At 61.3% G+C, this 21,550-nt stretch overlaps 1 protein-coding gene across 1 annotated transcript; it reads right to left on the reverse strand.

Annotated features, from left to right (window-relative positions):
- Positions 1-542: 542 nt before the first annotated feature.
- Positions 543-11,688, reverse strand: SIK1 (salt inducible kinase 1). The gene is made up of 14 exons (XM_047797443.1): positions 11,555-11,688; positions 10,965-11,135; positions 10,432-10,548; positions 7,941-8,004; positions 7,490-7,651; positions 7,256-7,380; positions 7,042-7,165; positions 6,229-6,452; positions 5,869-6,024; positions 5,318-5,440; positions 4,972-5,188; positions 4,162-4,437; positions 3,274-3,505; positions 543-2,885 (listed from the first exon to the last, which is right to left on the reverse strand). The coding sequence occupies exons 2-14, from the start codon at positions 11,118-11,120 to the stop codon at positions 2,498-2,500; spliced, it is 2,364 nt and encodes a 787-aa protein (XP_047653399.1). The 5' UTR covers positions 11,121-11,135; positions 11,555-11,688; the 3' UTR covers positions 543-2,497.
- Between the last annotated feature and the right edge of the window lie 9,862 nt (positions 11,689-21,550).

Raw genomic sequence — 21,550 nt, forward strand, 5'->3', positions numbered from 1 at the left:
TGCCCTACTGCTAGAAGGTGGTGAGGACAGCTTTAAATGACCGGGAAGGGAGTTCCCTGGTGGCTCAGCGGGTTGGGAATCTGGCAGTCAATGCTGTGGCACAGGGTTAAACCCGGATGCCAGAACTTCTGCATGCTGCAGGGTGGCCAAAAGTGGTAATAATTTTTTTTTGAAGACCATAAACTAGTTTGCCCATGAGATTCTTCCAAAACCTTGATTTATAGGTGGATTTGGAGAACATTGCAGGGGAAAGAGTGACAGCTGAGTGGTGCCTGGGGAGGTGAGGCCAGCTGAAAACAAAGATGGGCTAAGACATCCAGTGGTGCCTGCCTTCCCTGGGGGAGGTCTGGGCGCCCGCGGGCCCCCTGCCCCAGCCAGGACCACCGAGCACCCCACTGCTCCTACCAGCTGAGGGCTTGTGCCTGTGGCTCGGCTGACCCCAGGAGCAGGTGTCATCCCACTCTCTCCTCTAAGACCTGCACCTCATGGAACCTGGGAGAAACAGCTCGGAAGGCAGGCGCTCCCACAGCAAAACACCCAGGGAAGAAGTCAAGGGTTTTCCCCCAGAAGTTTTATTTAAATATTAAATTAAAAAACATACGTCCACTAATCATTTGGCATACGTTTCTCATGTTAACATACGAAATAAAATAATTTCAGTTATGGTAAAAAAAAAAAAAAAAGGCAACCCAAACTATGTACATCTCAGATGGTGCGGTGCCTGGGGACAGGCCCCCGCGCTCAGTCTGCGGAACGGCGCTGCCCAGAAATCTATGGCACACGCGTGGCACACACCGGACGACACGGAACGCGACTGACGGTGACAGAGAAAACCGCGTGAGAGTAAAGTGCTTGTCACGGTTCTGAGGCCTTTGATCGATGGCGTTAGGACAGACGCGTCAAGGAGGGAGGCGGCCTCGAGGGGTCCACAGTGCCTCCGTCAAGGTGAAGGCTGAGGTCGGCGCCCCCGGGGCTCTGGGGCTCTCCCAGCCCACATCTTCCCTGCGAGTCTTGGGAGGCCTTGGGGACTTCTTGGTGGCCAGGCGCCAGGCTTGTCCTCTGTCCCAATCCTGGAAACAGCCATACAGCAGCAGCAGCAGAGCCAGGCAAACACGGCGTGGGGCAGCCTCCAGGCCCCTGGGGGCATGACAGTCTTTGGCTTCTACAGATGCCACCTTCCCGGGTCGGCGCCACCGGGGCCTAACACTGTGGGTGGCGAGAGCTGACGTCCGCTGAAGGCACCTGGTTGGTAGAGGGGCGGCGTGGACCGGCCACAGCGGCGGCAGCAGCCGTCCCTCGGTTCCACGGAGCCACCACCTGAGCTCACCTGCCAGGTGAGCTCACCTGTCTCCAGCTGCCCGGCCCCGTCTCCACGCGGACCTGGTGCCGGCACTTTGTCACGTTCCCAGAGAGGGAAATTCAAACCAGGAACACAACAGTGTAGCAAAAAATATAAAAAATAAGTAGTGTATGTTCGTCTATCTATATATACATGTACAGTGTTGGCTTTAAAAAGGAACAAAGCTTGAACAGCACTGACCTGACCTCTCATTTCATCTTCCTAAAACGAGAGCCCACCGAGCGCGGGGCCTGGACGAGGTGGGCCGGCGCCTCCCCCCACCCCCGCCCAGAACCGCCCCCTATATTGCACATAACCCCACCCAAGTCAGCTGTTCTTTCTGGACCCTGATAATGAAATGCATAAAAACTTAATTAGCAGCGGAAATTAGAGGTACAGGAGAAGAAACTTCCCCGGCTCCCACGAGGGTGCCCCGGGGCTGCGGGTAACAGGGGAGCTGCCGCCCCGCCCCGCCCCGCCCAGGCGCCTCTGGGACCCCTCCAAAGCATCCCCCGGAAAACCAAGCAGTTTATAGAACGTCTTCTCTAAAATAAGAAAAACTACTCTCTGGGCTCTGATCTCAGGGCAGAGATTCCAAGACCTTGGAGAGTATCTTCCCGTGAGCTGGATGGAGAGCTTTTCAAAAACTCGACATGTAAAGCAGAAAGTTCACAGTTTTCAAGTGAAGCGTAAATGTTTCAGGAAGTGGAGAACTGTTAACCAAAAAACCCCCACTCAACACACACACACACACACACACACGCGCGCGCGCGCACACACACCCCCCCACCGGGGACGCGCCCACTGGCTCCCATGGAGCGTGGCTCCCACCTTGGTTTCCTGGAGGCAAGCCCCGCGCCCCTCCCTGGGACCCCGACCGCGACCGGGGCGCTCACCCCACTGCCCCCCAACCCGTCCCGTCCACCCCCCAACGTCACGCCCCTGGATTATTATTTTTCTTCAGCAAAAGTTTCTAGTCCCTCCTTGGAGTCGCAGGTGCTCAGTGCAAGGTCAGAGTAAAACAAAAATAAACTAAAAAGCCAAAACACCAAACGTATTGCTTGTTTCGCTTCTGGAACGTTATTGGCTTTGAGTCCGGAGACGTCTTCACATACGCTGAAGTTATTGCTTGGAGAAGTCGGCTGCCCGGCTGGTCCCTCACTGCACCAGGACGAAGGTGCCCAGTGTTCCTGACGTCAGGTCCTCCATCTCACAGTCCCCCTGGGGCAGCCCCGTGGGCGCAAAGCTCGGGGGCAGCATGGTGAAGCAGGGCTGGGGGGCGGCCGCAGCGGGCACAGGGGCCGGGGGGCCGCTGATGCGCAGGTGGGTGTCCAGCAGCTGGGCGGCCGATGCCACCGGGGAGACCCCGGCCTGGAGCAGGTGGGGTGGCAGCAGCGGGCAGGTCCCCAGCCCCAGCTCCTTCTGCAGTCCGGACACGAGGAGGGCGCCGTCGCAGGGGCCGAGGACCAGGGGGCCCTGGGGTGGCGGCGGTGGCGCGTGCTGGCAGCTGGGTGGGGCCGCCGTGTGGTGCTGTAACTGGAGCAACCTGGCCGGACGGAGGAACAGGGAGAGCAGGTCAGCGCTGGCTGCCGCGCCCCTCCCGCGCCAGGCTCACACACTATCGGGTTTCCGCCCCGCGGGGGACGCCCGCTGGGCTGCTCGGAAGGCATGAGGCTGGGTGTGACGAAGCCCCTGAGCAATTCCTGACGTCTCCATCCCGGTCCCGACCCCGTCCCGCTGGCGGAGCCACTCAGAGCTGCCGACCAGACGTGACATTTCCACTGGAGGTCCCCTCCGTCCCCCTGCGGGCTGACGCGCCCCACCTGCGCCACCACCTCCGGCAGGAGCGCACAGAGCTCCCCCGAGGCTGGCTACATGGAGGGGGGGCGCTCAGGGGGCAGAGGCAGCCCCGCCCTGGCACCCTGCGCCCGTACCTCTGCTGGTGCAGCACCTCCTTCAGGAGACTCCTGCCCTCCCCGCCGCTGGCCACGCCGCCCGGCGGGCCTGTGCTCTGCGCAGGCAGCGGGAAGGCACTCGGGCCGCCCCGCGCCGTCCGGCCAGAGGAGGGCTGGCACACCTGGCGAGCCAGCCCCTTGATCTTGTTCAGCCCCAGAAACCCCTTGGCCCTCGTGTTCTTCCTCAGCTGCTGCCGAAAGGCTTTCAGGCCTGGGGAGAGGCAAACGGAGATGAATCCGGACCCGTCCCCACCCACGACCAACGGCCTGTCGCTGCTTCCAGACAGTGGGGGTGGCGTCGCGGGGCCGAGGGGCGTGAAGGTGGCAGGACGAGGGGCCCGCGTGCCCTCCCACAGGGTCAAGGGTGCGCTGTGGTCACTCCATCCATGGCCTCCCAAGAGCGCCCGTCCCAGCGGGGGCAGCATCCTCGGTCTAGGTTGGAGGAGCAGCTCCAACCCACACACCGGGCAGTGGGACCCTTCAGAAAAGGGCCCGACGGGGGCCTCAGGACCGAGGGGGTGGGGGCAGCACAGCCTGGGAGGGAGCGGGAGAGCCCGGGCACATAGGTGCGGGCTGTCTGCGTAGCGGCTGCCCCCCGAAGCCGCCCCTCCTCCAGGTCGGGAGCTGCTGCCTGGCAGCCGAGCGGCTTGTGGGCTTTTAGGACCAGCCACCCGAGGCCGTGAGGGTCTGTCCCAGAAGCCAGGACATCAAAATCTGGGCAACACCTCCAGCTACCCAGGAAGCACTGCTGCTCCACCAGGACCAGCTGGGGCCGGGGGACACCACCTGCCACTAAGGACAGAGCCATGGCCCAGGGCACACACAGCCTCTCCCGGGGCAGGTGGAAGCGGGCGTGAAAGAAGTTACCTTGAGTGAGCGAGGTGTCTGACGCCCTCCGGCCCTCCTGGAAGCTGACGGGGAGCAGGGCGGCACCTCCCAGGGCCCCCTGCGCCTGCAGCACAGGGGTGGCGGACTGGGCCCCCAGGAGCGGCGAGGCCAGTCTGAACGGGGAGCAGACGCCCAGCAGGCCCTGAGCAGCCAAGTGTCCACTGAGCCCAGCTGGGCCGTCGCCGGCAGAGGTCAGACAGCTGTCGGAGCTGGTGCCTTCAGAAGGACTGGCCACGGATGGGGAGACGACAATACCTATGGGACCGGCAGGCACTGGTGAGGCCTTTGCGCCCCCGAGGCCAGACACGCCCCCAGTGCCTGACACTGGCACTGCAAGCCCCAGTACCCAGGACTCTGGGGCTTCCAGCCTGCTGTGGCATCTCCCGGGCCCTCAGATGGCCCTTGACCCAGTGAGTGGCCCTCCCAGCCCTACCCTCAACTCCGGGGATGAAAGCCTGTGATGGCCACCGGGTCACCACAGTCCGGGGGCCTGAGGGCCAGCACCTCGCGGGGCGGCTACGGCTGACTGCTGGGGCTTAGATCCGGGACACAGAGGGGCCTGGGCTGAGGACATGCCCTCCCCGTTCCTGAGAGCCACTAGATCCCAGGCTGTCCCTGCTACTCAAGAGCCACCAAAGAGCCAGAGCATGAGCCCTGACTGTGGTCCACGTGGGCTCGGGCATTCTACAAATGCCAATGCCAGAGAACTGTCATCAGGAGAGGCTGCCCATCACAGCGGGACCACAAGCCCACCACTGGGCCACGTTCCTGTGCCACAGGGACACTTACATGGGGGGGCGCACGGGGAGAAGCAGGTGGAGACCTCGGCCAGCGTGTGCCTCCGGCCCGTGCTGCCGGGCGGGGGCTTCTGCACGTCCTGCTCCTCCTCCAGGCCCGGGCCCGGCCTGGCCTCCTCACTGATGGCCGTGTCCAGCAGGCTGCTGGGGGAGACGGAGCGGTGCCGGAATGCGCCGCTGCAGCTAGCGTCCACGGGGAAGAGCAAGGGCTGCAGGGCACAGACACAGACAGAGCGGTGACCCTGTGCTCCACGAGGCCCGGCGCAGGAAATGTCCCCACCCCAGGGAACCAGGAGAGCCCCCGCCCCCGGACACGGCCCAGCGAGGCACTCACACACCTGCAAGGAGCTGTGGAGGTCACAGTCCACTTCGGGCGACAGGAGAGACGGTCCCAAGGTCTGGGCCTGTGTGCACAGCAGGGACGAGCGGAAAGCAGCACCGGGCAGGCCTTCCTGGGGCACCTGGGGGCCGGCAGACGGGGACGGGGGCCATGAGGGCAGTGGCTCAGGGGACAGCGGCAGGCAGCGTGGAAGGACAGAGGAGCTGGCCTCCCTCTGACTACAGGCCTCAGCCACTAGCCACCAGGCCCAGGACCCGTGCGGCACCCCGTCCAAGGCCTCGCTATGTGGGGGGACCAGGAGGAGCCGAGAGGCAGCACCAGATAAGGAACAAGAGGCCACTGGGCAGAACCGCCACCTCCCCCGGCAGAGCCCTCGGCACCCTGGTCACCACGCAGCCTTGTCTGCGGCTCCCGGGAACCACTCACTGCCTAATGGGTGGGGGATGCGACCTAGGCCCCCTCCCAGGCGTGTCTGTGCAGGGGGTTCCTAACTTGGGGACATGTCCAAGGCAGAGCCGGGGGTGGGCACAGAAGGCGCTCCCCCCTCACCTCGAATGCACTGAGGTCGGTGCTCCTGGGCCGCTGCGGGGGCTGGCGTGTGGGGCCGGGGCGGGCGGGCGGCTGGGCCAGCCGGTGCTCCCTCAGCCGCTCCAGGAGGAGGTAATAGATGGCCGCGAAGTGGTTGTAGCTGCTGCTGTGCAGGGACTGGGGGCAGAGGGTGGGGTCAGGGAGGGTCGCGGGGGGCCGCTCCCAGGGTTGTCCTGGGGTGGCCAAGAAGGCCCTGCCGTGGGACGAGCGGCCCTGGCATCAGCCGGGCTCCCGTTTTAACTCGGCTGGCGAGCACCTGCTGGCCCGCCCCACCACCCCGGGAAGGGGCGCCCTCCCCGGCAGAGCAGCAGGCGGGCCCACCTCCACGGTCCTCTGCCGGTCCACGCCCAGCGCCTGCATGATGGCCAGCGCCTGCTCGTCGTAGTCGCCCAGGCTGGAGCTGTAGCTGAGCAGGGAGAAGGCCGGACAGGCCTGCGGCAGCAGGGAGGGGTCGGCCTGCATCCAGCGGTGCTGCCGGATCTGGGCCATGCTGATGCGCTTGGCAGGGTCCACCACCAGCATGCGGCGGATCAGCGTCTCACAGTCTGGGGATGAGGGAGGCGCGCTGAGTCCACGCGGGCGGGTTGCACATGCATCCCCACCGCCCGCCCGGGGCCCCGCGGGGGATGCAGCTCCCGGCACACGGCCAGCGGACAAGCGACCGCCCCTAAGAATGCCGAGGCCTGGGTGTCAGCTCAGACCTGCCGCCCAGGAGAGCCACCCACCAAGGGGTCGGGTCCCTGGGGGACACGGGCCTGAAGTCCAGCAGGCTGAGGACCACCTGCTATGGCCACGTGTGAGAGCGGGCAGCGGTCAAACACCTTCCAGAGGGGAAGAGACGCACGGGTGTGGAGCAGGTGAGGCCCGTAGACGCGCCCCGAGCGCTGGCGCTGGGCCCTCAGCAGGCACCCAGGCACCGCCCGCCCGAGAAGCAGGGCACCAAGGAAAGAGCCAGAGGGTGGGGCTTCCCCCATAGGCATCCAGCCAACGCCCCTCGGTGACAGGGCGCTGGCTCCCAGGCCCGACTCAGAAGACGGTCAAGCAGGCATTTCAGGAAATGAATTCCTGTTCCTCCCCCAAAGCGCGCGTCCCGGGTTACCCAACAGTCCCGGCAGCGCACCCGCCGGCTCTTACCTCGAGACATGAAGAAGGGGATGCGGAAGCGGCCCTCGAGCACCCGCTGCCGCAGCGCCGGCAGGCTGGGCCCGTCGAAGGGGAGGGAGCCGCAGACGAGGACGTACAGCACGACACCCAGGCTCTGAGGAGGACAGAGAGACGGGGGTCAGCGCCCGCACCTGCTGCTCCCGCCCGGCCCCCGCCCCACCCGGGCTGTGCGCGCAGGTCCTACCCAGATGTCCAGCTGGGGGCCTTCGTACTCCTTCCCCTCAAAGACTTCGGGGGCTGCGTAGGGGGGGCTCCCACACCACGTGGACAGGGGCTCTCCTGACTTGTAGAAGTTCCCAAATCCGAAATCTGAGAGACAAGGAAACAGGCGATGAAGTGCCGGAGGGCACGGCAGGGCCCCGGTTTCGCAGGCACCGGGCCCCTCCTGCAGGGCGAGGGCGCGCTCCTGGCCCCGCACCTGCCAGCTTGATGTCCATGTTGCTGTCCAGCAGCAGGTTCTCGGTCTTGAGGTCCCGGTGGACGATGTGGTGGCTGTGGCAGTACTCCACGGCCGACAGAATCTGCCAGAACTTCTTCCGGGCCTCACTCTCGCTCAGGTGCCCGTGCGACGTCAAGTAATCTGAGGAGGACACAACGAAGCTGGGACCCCAGACTCCCGGTCCTACCGAAGGCTGGGCAGACCCAACACGGGGCGACTCCGGGCCCGTTGGCACCATTTCTCTTCCACAGGCCTTAAACACCCGCGTGGCGGAGTTCCCGTGTGGCTCGGCGGGTTAAGGATCCGGCACCGTCCCTGCAGTGGCTCAGGTCAGTGCTGTGGTGCAGGCTGGATTCCTGGCCCGGGAACCTTCACATGCCGCGGGTGCGGCCAAACTTTTCCAACAAAAACAAAACTCAGCGTGGCTTACCGAACATTTCTCCGTTTTTCGCGAACTCGGTGACGATGTACAGCATGTCCTTAGTTTCCATGACCTGAAAACACAGAGACCTGCCATTGAACCGGACGCAAAGGGAACACACCCACGGCAGAAGTCGGCCCCTTGACCCCCGTCAACGTGTCACTTCTCCAGAGCGCGTGTGTTGTTTCAAAAGGAGAAAGAAGAGAAAAACTTCCGCGACAAGGAACGAACCGACCAAGGGGACCCGATTCAGAAAACGCTCTGCGCATTGGCGACGCGGTGTCCATTCACCCGTCCGCCCGGGCCCAGCTCTGCCCTCCAGGAACGTCTCCTCCACCGCATTTTTAACTCACTGGCCTCACGCCGAGTGAAGACTGCAGCCCGCAGAGGGACGACAGGTCGCCAGGGTTCTTCTAGAAGCCCAGCAGGCGACGGACTCGTCAAGCCCCCCCCCGCCAGCCTGGGCTGAATAACAGGTAACATGCCCCCCTGCCAGTCGCATGACTGACATTGCTCCCGAGGCCGTGGGAAGCCAGCCTTGCCAGGTAAGCTGCAGAGCCCTGCTCTGGGTACAGCCAAGCACCTGCCACGTGTCAACAGCCAGCGTCGAGGTCAAATACACCTCAAGGGTTCACGTACAGATGGAGACCGCGATGTGTTTTTTAAGAGTTAAAAACACACCTCATTAAGAAACAAGGTCGGATTCGAATCTTTGGGCCCGAAAGGAGTCAAGCAAACTCATTTCAAAATATTTCAGAGAGAAAACATCCTTACAGGCAAAGATCTCTTCAGGGTTCAAAACGCAGTTACTCCTTTAAAAGGCACTTGAAAGACAGCTGCTGAGAGCCATCCATCTAACAAGAACAGTGAACCCAGGGCGGCGGCGCGACAGTTTCAACCGCCCTTGCCCGCGACGTGTGTGGTACGGCCGGCGGCGTGGACGAGCATCCTCTTCCTCCGCTTAAAAATGAGCCGGATCAAGAATGGGGCGGCCACGTGTTTCCAGTTTTTAAAAAAAACGCACTTCAAGGGAAGCACTGAAGCGTCTCACCGAGGTTCTGGGGCCTGAGCCAGCTGGATGACAACTAGACACTGGGGTCAGAACCAGACCCGCAACAGTCCCGGCTCCCCCCTGTTTGAACCCTGTCTGCAAACACTTACAGCCGCGCAGGGGGCGATAAGGAAACTCACCCCCAGAAAAGACCTCCAACGTCCAGCCCGCGGGCAAGGCGTCTGGCATACGGGGCCACTCCAGCAAAGGGCCAGCGGAGGACAGGGGGGGCCGCTCGGCCCCGCCGCCCCCACCCCCGGCCAAGGCCAAGGCAGGCGGGCTTGAGCCCAGTCCTGCGGAAACGGGCCAGGGACGCTGCCCGGGCACGGCCATCAGGGACCGCGGAGGAAACAGCTTCTCTCGGCCTCACGACTCAGAAATGACAACAGAAACAAAACATGAGCCAGAGTGCACGTGACTCGAGCTGGGCCCTTAGCGACGCTGAGTAAACTGTCATTAGGGGAACACAAGCCCCGTGACTCTCCCACCTTCACGGGAACTGCGCACGGGGGCCTCTGGGCGCGGGGTTTGCATCACAAGCCTCTCTCCCACCACACCGTACACCGTGCCTTACGAGGGGCGCGCGTGTTGCACACACACCCCACGCACACACCACACACAAACACATACACATACCCCCACCGGCCCATCCATATTCACCGCGGACCCCAGGGGTTCGTGAGAACCAAAAGGAACTTATACCCAACACAACTGGGCGAGATCCTGAGCACCTGACAAGAACGTATCCTCCTGCAAGAAGATCTGAGTTCTTTCTGCAGAAGGGATCGGCTAAGGGAGAGACGGCTTTACTGTCCTAATTAAATCAGCATGTAGGTGCCAAAGATATCATTTATTAGTTTTGACGGGAGAACAAAAATAAAGTCACAAAGCAAAGCAAAAAACAGGGTGAGTGAGGCACGTTCCTAACGTGGATTAGGTGGCAAGATCCCTGCTCTCACCCCCGCCAAAGTATTTCATCGCTCCTTGTTCAACGGAAGAGCTGAAACAGGACGACGGCTTGCTGCTGCCTTTGCAGAAATAAGTTTCCAAAAACGGGTAAGAGCAGCCGATTTTAACGTTTAATAATTATCTGCTAAGGTGGAAGTGTCCAGTTTCACTCCAATTGGTCCTTCCACCCTCAAGGAAGGGCTGCCTTACAGAGATCTGCTCGTTTGTTTTCATAGTAAATGAACCTCCGCGGGTTTAAAACCGGAATGAACGACGACACTAAATAAAATTTTAATGAAGCAGATCTGAATTATGATCCGAAAGCAAGAAAATAATTGCCCAGCTTACAAAAATCAATCTCTCTCCCTTATACAAGCAACCCCGACTCCTACATACACCCAAGGAGAGACAGCCTTCCAGAACTGGAGGCTTAAGTTGATGAAAATTTAAAAATGATACACTTGCCAGAAGTAACAGTGACAGGCAAACTTGAGTCCTTACCTGATAAAGCTTTATGATATGAGGATGATTCAGAAGCTTCATGATCTGAACCTCACGATATATTTTCTCCAAATTGCTTGAATCTAATCGTGTTTTGTCGATTATTTTTATTGCAACCTAGAGTTTTTTAAAAGATAAAGGAAGTTTTGTCTTAAAAAAAACCTTCTCACTTAAGCTAATTTACACATTTCACTTTTTGTAGGTTAATTTCTAAAACACTTTGCCTTCCCAAAGGTCACATAAAGTTCAGGGAGGAAAATAACTGAAGTAATCATTAATATTACTTAAAAAGTCAAAGTTCAATAAATGCCTCGTCCTTGCTGGCTCCAGCTCTGGATCATTATTCTCTTTGCTGCCCCCAATATTCATACAAATTACGCATAATCATAACATAAAGCTTTTTTTCTCTTCATCAAACTAAGAACTGTCAGCATTCAGACCTCAGGACGAAGGACCCCACAGGCAGGGAGGGAATTCACCAGCTCCCGGCCCCAGGGGGCAGCGTCCACCCCAGGTCCCGCCGCCACACGCACCTGGGTTTTGGTGACTCGATGCCGGGCCAGCTTCACCACCGCGAAGTTGCCCTTGCCCAGGGTCCGCTCGATGTCGTAAAAGCCCACCCGGAGGGGCTTCTGCTGGCCCTGGCCGGAGCCCGCGGGGGCCGCGCTCAACTCCGACATGATCACCATGGCTCCGGGCCGCACCTGGGGGGGGAGCGCGCTCCGCTCAGCTCGGCGCTGGCCGACCGACCCCCGGAGCCCCCAGCCCGCGGGGCGCGCGGACGCGCCGCCGCTCGCCGCCACCCGCCCCCGCCGGCGATCAGCTCCACCGCGACCCCCGATCCTGGAGCCCCGCGGGACGTGCGCCCCGCTCCCAAGCCGGCCGGCCGCCCCGCTCGGGCTCCGGGTTCCAAGCCCCCCCTCGCCGAGGGTCGCGGACCCGCCCGCCGACCGTGGTCGGCTCCATCCCGAACCTCGAAGCCCGGCTCCCAGCCGCCGCACAACAAAGGGGAGGCCGGCGACGGCGCCCCGGCCCGCGCCCCCCGCGCGCGCACCTGCGGGGCCGCCGGAGCCCGCAGCTCCGAGCCCCGCGGCGGCCGCCCGCCCGGCGGGCTGCGCCTCACCTCCGACGCCCTCGGAGCGCCGAGGCCGGGACGCCGCTCGAACCGCGGCCCCTGCCGCCCGCTCGGCCACTTGCGCTGCCGGGCCGCCCGCTGCTCGGCCGCCCGCCGCCCGGGCCGCGCCGCATGTCAGCTCTGAGCCCGGCGCGGCGCTCTCCGGCCGCACGCGCCGCGCGCCCCGCCCGCCGGGCCCGCCCCCGCCACGCCCCCACGTCGCCGGCCCCGCCCACGGCGGCCCCGCCCACGCCGCCGCCGCCGCCGGATTGATACATCCCCATTGACGTCCTTTTGACGCCAGAGCGACGCGCGGCCGAGCGCCAGGAGGAGGGAGAGCGGGAGATCGGGCGGTTGCCAAGAGACTGGCGGCTCTGACGCGCGCGCTGACGAGGCCGTCGCCTTGGCGACCGCGGGGCGGTGACGTCAGGGGCGCCGGCCGCCCGAAGCCCGCCAGCCCGCGCCCGCGTTCCCGCCGGCGCGCGCCCCCTACCGGACATCGCGGGCGCAGCGGGCGGCTTAACCCTTCCATCCCCGGGCGCCACCCTCCCTCCTGCCCGCGCGTGCGGGGACCCTCCCAACAGGGTCGGTTCTAGCGCGGTGCCAAAACCCTCTGACGTGCAGCACAGTGGCGGCTGCGTCCTCCTGGACCCCCTACTCGAGGGTCACCATTAGCCCGATGGGGATCTCATGTGTGTCCCCCATTTTCTTTCGGAAATAATAGAGACAAGGCCTTGGAGCCTATTAGGGGAAGTACGGGGTGGGGCCTGGGAACCCTCACAGACTCGCAGATCTGGCACAGGGTGCAGGTGAGAGCAGGCCAGCTCCCACACCCCAAATTGGCTGCCCTCCAGAGGGTGGCAGCTGCGTACATGGAGGACCTGGGCAGCCCAACTCCAGTTAGGATTCCTAGTTGTTTAGCTAGTTAGAGACTTCAACAGGGGCCTCATGATCTGCATCTCTGCAAGCTCCCCGGGTGCATCAGAGTGTCGTGGGGGCTGTGACTGAGCCCCTGGGCTGGGGGCAGGGGAACGCTGTTCGTTGTCTGTCCTCCCGCCTTGCCTCGCCCCACCCCAGGCGGGCCAGGGGAGTGGCTCAGCCGCCTGCTCAGCTCATTCTCCGTCCAGCCTGTGGGTCAGAAGCCAGCTGATGACTGCAGGCAGTTCTCTGCTGTGAAGCTCCTCCCTTCGATGGAAGAACCCGCAGGCTGGAGAGAGGAGGAAAGTCCCCAAGGGCTGGCTTCTGGGATGGCCGGAGGACGGATGGGAAGGGACTCCACTCAAGGTCTTCCCGTTCTTGGGGCCGGAGATTTGCGAAACCCAGTCACAATACCCTCAATAAAGGTCGGCCCTTTGACGAGCGTCCAGGTGCTCTGCATACAGGTGGCAAAAGAGCCCTGTCCCTGGGAGGAGCAGCCCCTCCCAAGACGGCCGACAGACAGGGGCAGGAGCAAGAGCCTCATCCCTGGCGAGCCTGGACCCTGCAGGTCCCCTGGCCTCAGTTTCCTCTGCCTGCTGCCTGGTCCACCGCGCCATGTGCCCAGGGCTGCAGGGGTGGGGACTTTGCCCTCCAGACCCCGGTGCCCACAGCCTCGTCCCCACCCGGCAGCAGATGAGGGGTATCCAGCGGCATCACGGCTCACTTCACGTTCCTTCATCCTCACCAGAAAAGGAAATGTTTCCTGAGGGATGACAGAGAGTGTGGCCAACCGTATTTCCTAAATATTAGGGAGACAGCATCATGAGAGTTAAATTCTGCCTCCAGCTTAGAATCATATTCCCTCGTGTTAAATAAAAAGACCACTTAAGAGAAGGGGGTGGGAAACAAGCATCAGTCAGAGTGGGAGTTCCCATGTGGTTAATGAACCTGAGTAGTATCCATGAGTACACGGGTTCGATCCCTGGCCTCACTCAGTGAGTTAAGGATCCGGTGTTGCTGTGAGCTGTGGTGTAGGTCGCAGATGTGGCTCGGATCCCGCTTTGCTATGGCCGCAGTGTAGGCCAGCAGCTACAGCTCTGATTCGACCCCCAGCCTGGGAACCTCCATATACTGCAGGTGCCCTAAAAAGACAAAAGACAAAAAAAAAATGAATGAATCAAAGTGGGTACAAAACTTAGACACCTTCTTGGGAGGCTTCTGCGTGGCGTGGGCAGCTGCCCGGCCAGGGCACTGGTTGGTACTCCCACTGCTTCTCCTGGTGCCCGGTTGCCCTCCTGGCCAAATATTTCCCATCACCCTCTGCTTGGGCAGTTGCTTGTGGGTTGAACTTGTTCTGAATGGCCTTTCAAGGACACGAATAGTCCCCGAGGTTTCTTTAGTCTTTCAGAGGTGCCTTCATTTTCCGTCCCAGGTTTATCCACCCCGAGAAGCTGGAGGGCCATTTTGACTTCCTTCCTGCTGAACAGTGTACGGCTGCTCCCCTCCCCTTCTGGGGTCCCGGCACCCCGCTCGTCTGTCTCTTCCTAGGAGAAGATGACACCCGGGACCCGAGTGCACTGCCTATCGTCCTGCATTCCGTCGCTTCTCGGCTTTCCTTGGTTCGTCCAGGTGACACCCAGGAGACTGGCTCCTCCACCCACTCCGCCCCCCCCCCACCGCCCCAGATCTAGCCTGAGATGTTTGCAAACACCCGGCTGGCTGTTTTGGAAACATTTTGTCAGCGCCGAATAAAAACTGCCACCCAGGAGCCAAGGCTGCCTTCCCCAAGGCCCCTGGACGCAGGTGTGCTTGGCCCGGCTCGCAGCAGTTCCTGAGCCCCCACCATCTGACCCTTGGGTGGGGAGCCCGCAGGCAGGGCAGGGAGAAGCTGGTCTCAAAAAGGCTGTCACCCCCCACAGTGGGGCTCCTCCTGGCACCCCCATGAAGGTGCCACAGACAAGCCTCTGTTTCTAAGTGACTTTAGTTGCTGCTGGTATCCTTGGCCTCTGAAGGCTCTCATTCCTTCCGGAATGCTTGATTTCTTGTCAGATTTTTAGTCTTCTGTGCTTTGGACAAGGGATGAGGAGAAAAAACGTGTGTCCTTCTACAGATGTAAGCAAACAGCTTGAAGAGTGAGTTCTCCACGCACACGATGGGAGAGTCTCCCAGATTCTGCAAGAATGGTGCTCGGGGCGCGTGCGTGTGTGCGGGTCACTGCACTTTGGGAGGAACCCTGAGTCGGATTTCTCTTCCTTTTGGAATGTCTTAAGCCCGTCTTCGAACTGCCGTGTTTCTGGATGCCACCTTGCCTTTTCGAGATGGCCAGCCTGCGTCCCCCCTCAGCAAGAAGTGGGTCTCCTACCTTCCTGGGCTCCTGGCCGGGCACCCTAGGGGTGGACAAGTGAATAAATGTGGGGAGCGGGGCTGGGAAGCCGCACTGACACAGGCAGAGGGGCTCCAGCCTGTCCCCAGTAGGTGTCCTGGGCCTGCTCCCCTTCGTGAATGAAGGTGGGGGCGTGTTGGCACCTCTGTCCAGGTGGCTCCCCCGTGGTCCCCAACAGTAAGACGAGGTACTTTCCTTTCTTGGGTTCCTCCCCCGAGATGCCCAAGGCCCTTCTCCCGGCTTTGTTTCATCTGGTTTTGTGTGGTTTATTGAAGGCATCAGCCCAGTGACTTTCAGGTTTGAGAAAATAAGACCCACCACCCCCAGCAGCACTAGGGTGGCCCCGGTCCCGTCTGCTGCCCTCGTGTTTGCAGAGCCTGACACAGACACGCTGAGACCTGTGTGCACCGGGTCTGGGAGGTCCAGCCCCCGGCCTGGGGGCCGGCAGGTGGGAGGAAGCTCAGGGGCCGGGGTGAGCCAGCCAGCCAGCCACACAGCCAGGAGTATCAGCCTCCGATGGCTTCCGCTCCGATACCACCTCTCCCGTGACTGAGGGGCAGGGGCAGGTGCCTCATTCCAGGCCCCCACAGGCTGGGAGGGAAGGAGTCCTGGGGACATCGGGCCCACAGTGTGGGCCGGGGGACCTGGAGAGGTGGCCTGGGATGGCCGGGCAGGTTTCCAACCCCTTGGGTTTCTTGATCGCACCAGCAGGACCCCAAAGGACCCCAAAGCCCTAGACTTTCTCTTCCTGTAGCTGTTTTCCTGTCACCAGCAAGGAAGCAGGTGTGCTAATGGGGTGGCCGTGACGGATCTGGCGTCTGGGGGCCCACCAGGCCTTGGGGCATCTGTCTCCCTGAGCTGGGTTCCGAGGACAGTGGTCCTACGGTGGCTGGAGGTGAGGCCGCAGGTGAGGGTCCGCCAGGGCCCGTGTGAAGGCTACACACCTGCGGGGGGACTGGATGAGAAAAGCCGGTTTCCTGCGGGGGGACCCCGGGCCCCGAGGGCCCCCCTCCCCGGGGGCCAACCGCGATCCTCCGGTGGAAGGAAGCGGCAGCAGGAAATGCCTGCCTTTTCCCCGCTGTTTTAGGGCCGTTTGGGGCGGTCAGGGGAGGCAGAGCGGAGCCCCCAGGGAGGGCTGGCCCCGGCACACGGGGAGGAGGCCCAGGAGCCCGGTGTGGGGCCGTGGGGGCTCCTGCCGGGGCTGAGCAGAGCCCTCCCCTGCCTGTCCGCGGCCCCCCCAGCGTCCCACGGTCGCTTGCATCACTCTTCACTCATTCCACAAATAGGCGAACTTCTACTCTTTGCAAGAACGCGGCTGGGCCGCCGCTGAACATGCGTGAACTTTGTGACAGGCAGGCAGCTAGTGGGGACAGCAGGACAGGAGGGGCCGGGTCAGAGAGAGGTGAGACCTCCTGGCGGGCCAGGGCCCAGGGCGTCCCCCGCCGGCGTCCACCCAGCCTCGTGAGGCACCTGCTGTGTGCCATGCGCTGCTGAGGCCGTGGGAACAGTAGGAGGGCGACAAGACGCCTTCTCCAGAGGCGTCATCCAGCTAAGGGGACAGACAATGAAGACAGGCTGGTGGTTGGGATGCTTCCAGCAGGCAGCTGCTGGGCAGAAGATGAAACACAGGGATGGAACCGAGCGGCTCGGCAGGGGACGTGGCCTTCCACGGGGCTCCAGCCGTTTCCGCCGGAGAAGGCAGAGGGGGGGACCAGCTGGGGGCGGGGGTGGGCGTGTGTGGAGGAGACCCCGGCCGTCTCTGAGAGGGAACAGCGGGGTGGCAGAAGCACCAGCGCGGTCAAACCTCCCTTTACAAACAGCCGCCCAGAGGGGCTGGGACCTCTGTCTCTGGAGGCCCCCGGATGATGTGGCAAAGTGGGATCTGGCTTCGCGGGTTGGGGCATCGTCAGGCAAGGACCACGTGGGGGAAAGAGGGGAGGGTGGGGAGGAGTTTGGGATGAGAACTGGCAACAAGCCAGATCTCCAGTGTGGCTACCAAGCCGGGAGGAGGGAGCGGGGACAGGAACGGGGACAGGTCCTGATGGCCAGCCCGGACCCTGAGGACGAGGGGCAGGACCCCCTGTTTGGGAGCAGGTTCCTGGGTGAGCGGAGGGAGGGACAGGCCATGACAAGGACCAGGGCCCCAGATCTTTTTTTTTTTTTTTTTTTTCCGGCCATGTCCATAGCATGTGGAATTTCCTGGGCCAGGGATCGAACCCACGCCACAGCAGTGACAACACTGGATCCTTAACCCTCTGCACCACCTGGGAACTCCTGCAGCTTCTAGATGGTTCCCGGTGAGTTTCAGCATCATCAGGATGGAACCAGACAAATGCTCTCTGAGCACATCGCTCTTTTCTTATAAAGCACTTTGTTTTTTCTAAGCATAAAAATCAATAGAAAACCTCAGCAGAAAATTTAGAAAATAGAGAAATGAGTAAAGATGGCGTTCCCGTGGCGGCTCAGTGGGCGAAGAACCCAGCACCGTGTCCGCGAGGAGATGGGTTTGCTCCCTGGCCTCACTCCGCGGGGTGAGGATCCGGCGTTGCCGTGAGCTGTGGTGTTGGTCACAGACGCAGCTCAGATCCCGCGTGGCTGTGGCTGGGGTGTAGGCTGGCAGCTGCAGCTCTGATTCTACCCCGAGCCTGGGAGCCTCCATATGCGGCAGGTGGGGCCCCAGAAAGAGAACAAAGTAAGAAAGAAGTAAAGACAAACCCGAAAAGCCCTGGCAGTGCTGCGGGTGGTTGCCGTTTCCATCCAGTCCTTTCATAAAGCAGCGAGGAGGCCCTTCCGTGTATGAGGTTCATCCTGCCTTTTCACCAACCCAGCGTCAGAAGCATCCCGGCGGGTCGTTAGGCCGTCATCAGAGGCCCGCCCAGACCCGAAGGGTGGAAGCGCTGTCCCATCCCCTCCTTCTCCCCTCATGGTCCCCCTCCCCTTGCTGATGTTTTGGTCCCTCTGACAAGTCTTTGCTCACACATCCTGGGGGGCACTTGCTTGGAGATGATGTGGCTGGCTGAGAGGCCTCCGGGGTCAAGGTCGGATGCCTGGCCCAGCCTGCTCAGGACCACGCCGCCCCGGGAGGAAGACGGTTCCTGGAGATCAAGAGCAGAATCTCAGAAACCGAGGGGCTCCCGGGCGGCCCTGGGGACCTGCGGGCTCAGGCCAACCCTGCAGGGGTGCAGGCGGTGGAGAACAAGAGCCCTCATCCCCGGTTGCCAGGGTGACGCGGAAGCCTCTGATTACCCAGGAAGACTGAGCATCGGGCTTTTTTTGCTTCAGCCTGCAAAGGTGTTTTCATGCTTTCTGCCCTGGTTTCCATGGTTTGGGGTATTGTGTTGTTTAGAACGAAAACGCGTGGATCTGACGTCACAAAGAGGAGAAAACGCCACTGGCATCAACTAATAATAAAGACCATAAACTCGTCCCCAGACCAAGCAGCCACCTGGCAGATGGAGTGCGACAACTCATGAGCCAGGCAAAGGAGAGGACGTGGACGAAGTGCGACAAGGTGCGGTGGCTTTAGTAGGCCACTGTCCAGCAAGCATCTCCCGCTAAATGGGAGAGGATGAAAGTTGGGTGGGAAAAAGCCCACTCTGGGTGTACACACAGCCCAGTCCCCAACTCCTCAGAACAGGCGGGAGTTTGATGCCTCGACCAGGAAGAAGGTCCACGCAGCCCTGCCTCTAGGCCAGGCGTCTCTGGGTCACCCAAGGCCTGGGAGGAGGTTTCCAGACGCTTCTTCTCACAAATAAGCCACAGACCAGAAGTCAACAGGCCGGGTTTCCAGACCCAGCCCCTGGGATTGGAAGCACCAGAGCCTCCGATCCCCGAACCAGCCGGTTCCGCCCCCGTTTTCTCAGGACGTTGTCAAGTACACGAGGCTGCCTCGGGCCCCCTTCTGTCTCCCCTCGTTTGACAGCAGCCTTGAGATGGTGTGTGACGACACCAGGTCATGGTCCACCTGGGATCCCAAAGCTAAAGCACTGAGTGCATAGAGGAAGCGCCAAGGCTGGTTACCCAGGCCGCTTCAGCGTTGCTGGATTGGGACAGAGGGGCATCCAGGCGCCCCCACGCCCTGGGGAGAGCCCAGCCCCCGTCCAGGCCTGCAGAGACATGCGGGGCCCAGGCTGACCTGACACCCTCCTTGCCCATGGCAGCCCGCGGAGCTGCTCTGGGACTGGGCACTGGCCAGCATCGCGGCATCTGGTGGCAGGAGAGTTGGGCTCTGTTGACTCTGAAGCCAGCTCCAGCCCCGCTCCCGCTGCCTCTCTGGGACACCCAGGTGGCAGCATATTGCCTGGGCCTCAGTCTCTCATCCACTGCGTGTGGCCCTCTTCCCAGGACAAGCCGAGGGCCGGGCCTCGCCGCTATCTGTCTCTTTGCTGGTTTATGGACATAACTGCATCTGCCCCGGGGCGGAGCTAGAACGCACATCACAGAGACGCCCGCACCCTCGGGAAGAAGCCGACCTCCTGGGAGGAGGCCCGGGCAGGATGGGGCGGGGGGGGGGGGGGCATGTCCTTGGACCCTGGAATTCCCACTCTGGCCACATTCCCAGCTCTGGGGAGAAGCCCAGGCCAGGGCAGGGGCAGCCAGGTGTCCCCTGAACAGGGAGGTGGTGACAGGCGAGGCCAGCCCAGACCCGGGGCGTAGGGGCGCCACCCTGGTCCTAGGAGGCCCTCCCGCTGTCTCATCTCCGTTTTATTTTATCTTGGCCACGGGTACAGCGCCTTGAGGTGGGCTCTCCGCTCCCAGACCAGGGATTGCACATGGGCCGCAGCAGTGAACGTGCTGAGTCCTAACCACTAGACCACCAGGGAGCTCCCTTCACCCCTCTCAAAATACCCCTTCACACCCATTTGGATGTGCATTGTTTTAAACACACACACACACACACACACACCCCAGAACACAGCCAGAGTTGGTGAGGAGGCGGACTGACGAGGAGTCCTGCTCACTGTCGGTGGGAACCCAAAATGACGCAGCCGCTGCGGACAGTGGGGCCGCTTCTCAAAAGTTAAACCTAGAGGCTCCCTGTGACCCAGGACGTCTATGCGAGGGTGCGAGGGTGCAAACCCGAGAGAAGTGAGAGCGGGGACTAGAGCCGATGCCTGCGCTCCCGTGTGCAGCGCGGCTTCGTACAGCGGCCGAAAGGTTGGCGCGGCCCCAGTGTCCCTCAGTGATGACCCCGTGTGGCCCATCCACGCAAGGGGGTTCTCGTCATCCTTAAGGAGGAAGGAAATTCTGCCTCATGCGACAACCCGGCCGAAGCTGGGGGATATTCCCGCAAATGACGAAAGCCAAGCTCGAAAGGACAAATGTTCCATTGACTCTCCTTGCAGAGATTCCTGGCGTGTCCCGTTCACAGTCAGGGCGACTGTGGTTGTGGGGTGGGGTCAGGCGTTCGTGTTTGGTGGGGACAGAGTTTCCGTTTGGGGTGAAGTAGAAGTTCAGGAGGAGATGGTGGTGAAAGGTGGGCAGCGGGGGACTGGGGGACCCATGGCACCGTGCACTTAAAAATGGTTAAAAGGGGACACGTTATGTATGTGTATTTTACGCAAGGAAACAAACTCTTTTTTTTAAAGCCAGATCCAAGAGTCCAGCAAGGACCAGAAGCATTCCAGGCCCACCTCCAGAGCCCTCCAGCCTCGTCCTTACAAACCAGAGGCTCCTCTGGCACCGAGGCAGCCCGAGCTCTCTGGGTGGGTGCGGCCGCCTCCAGACCTGCAAGGCTGCTCCCTCCGGTCTGTGTGTCTGTGCCTGTGTGTCACGGGGGAGGGTGTGCGTGTGGCACGTGTGGCACGCTTATGTGTCTTGTGTTGGGAATCTGTGCAGGGCGTGTCTGTGTGTGTGTGTGGGTGTGTGGGCTCACAGTGGGCTCCTTGTTCCCTGTACCCCCTCCCCACCCCCAAGCCCCACCAGGAGCCTCACAGAGTGACCTGCGACCTGCGGGGTGACCCAGAGCAGGTCAGGCAGGCTCCTGGCCCCGGACCTCTCAGCCGGTGATCGTCTCCCAGTTCAAACATTCACAGATGGGGATAAACAGGGAAAGACACAGGGCGGTGGGGAGGGGCTCCCAGACCCCGAGGTCCCAGCACAGCAGAGCCCGGTCTGCCCAGCTCCCCAGGGCGCTTGCCTGTTCCTCTGGTTCTACCAGAGATGCTGGCCAGTGAGAGCATTTCTACCAAATTTAAGCTGTTCTACTGCTTGAACTCTGGGTAGGTTTTGTGGTCTCTGTAGGCCCTGTTATCACATCTTGGATTTCCAAAGATGTTTCTTCCATATTCGTTTCCATCAAAAATTAGTGCACATTAAGGAATCTGGAATTTTAAAACTTCTTTTCCTGATAACAATACGTAGATGACCATTACAAGAAATATGAATAAGACTCTATAGAGCCACTATGGAAAACAGTATGGAGCTTCCTCAGAAAACTAAGGATATAGTTGCCATATGATGCCGCAAAACCACTCCTGGGTGTCTATCCGGACAAAACTCTAATTCAAAACCTACATGTTGCTGAGGCTGTGGTGTAGGTCGCAGGTGCAGCTCCAATTAGACCCCTAGCCGGGGAACCTCCATATGCCACAGGTGCGGCCTTAAAAAGACAAACGACAAAACCTACCTGTGCCCCTATGTTCATTGCCGCCCTATTCACAATAGCCAAGACATGCACACAACCTCAATGTCCATCAGCAGAT

This window comes from Phacochoerus africanus, chromosome 1 (genome assembly GCF_016906955.1).
Source record: "Phacochoerus africanus isolate WHEZ1 chromosome 1, ROS_Pafr_v1, whole genome shotgun sequence".
In the NCBI taxonomy this organism is placed as follows: Eukaryota; Metazoa; Chordata; class Mammalia; order Artiodactyla; family Suidae; genus Phacochoerus; species Phacochoerus africanus.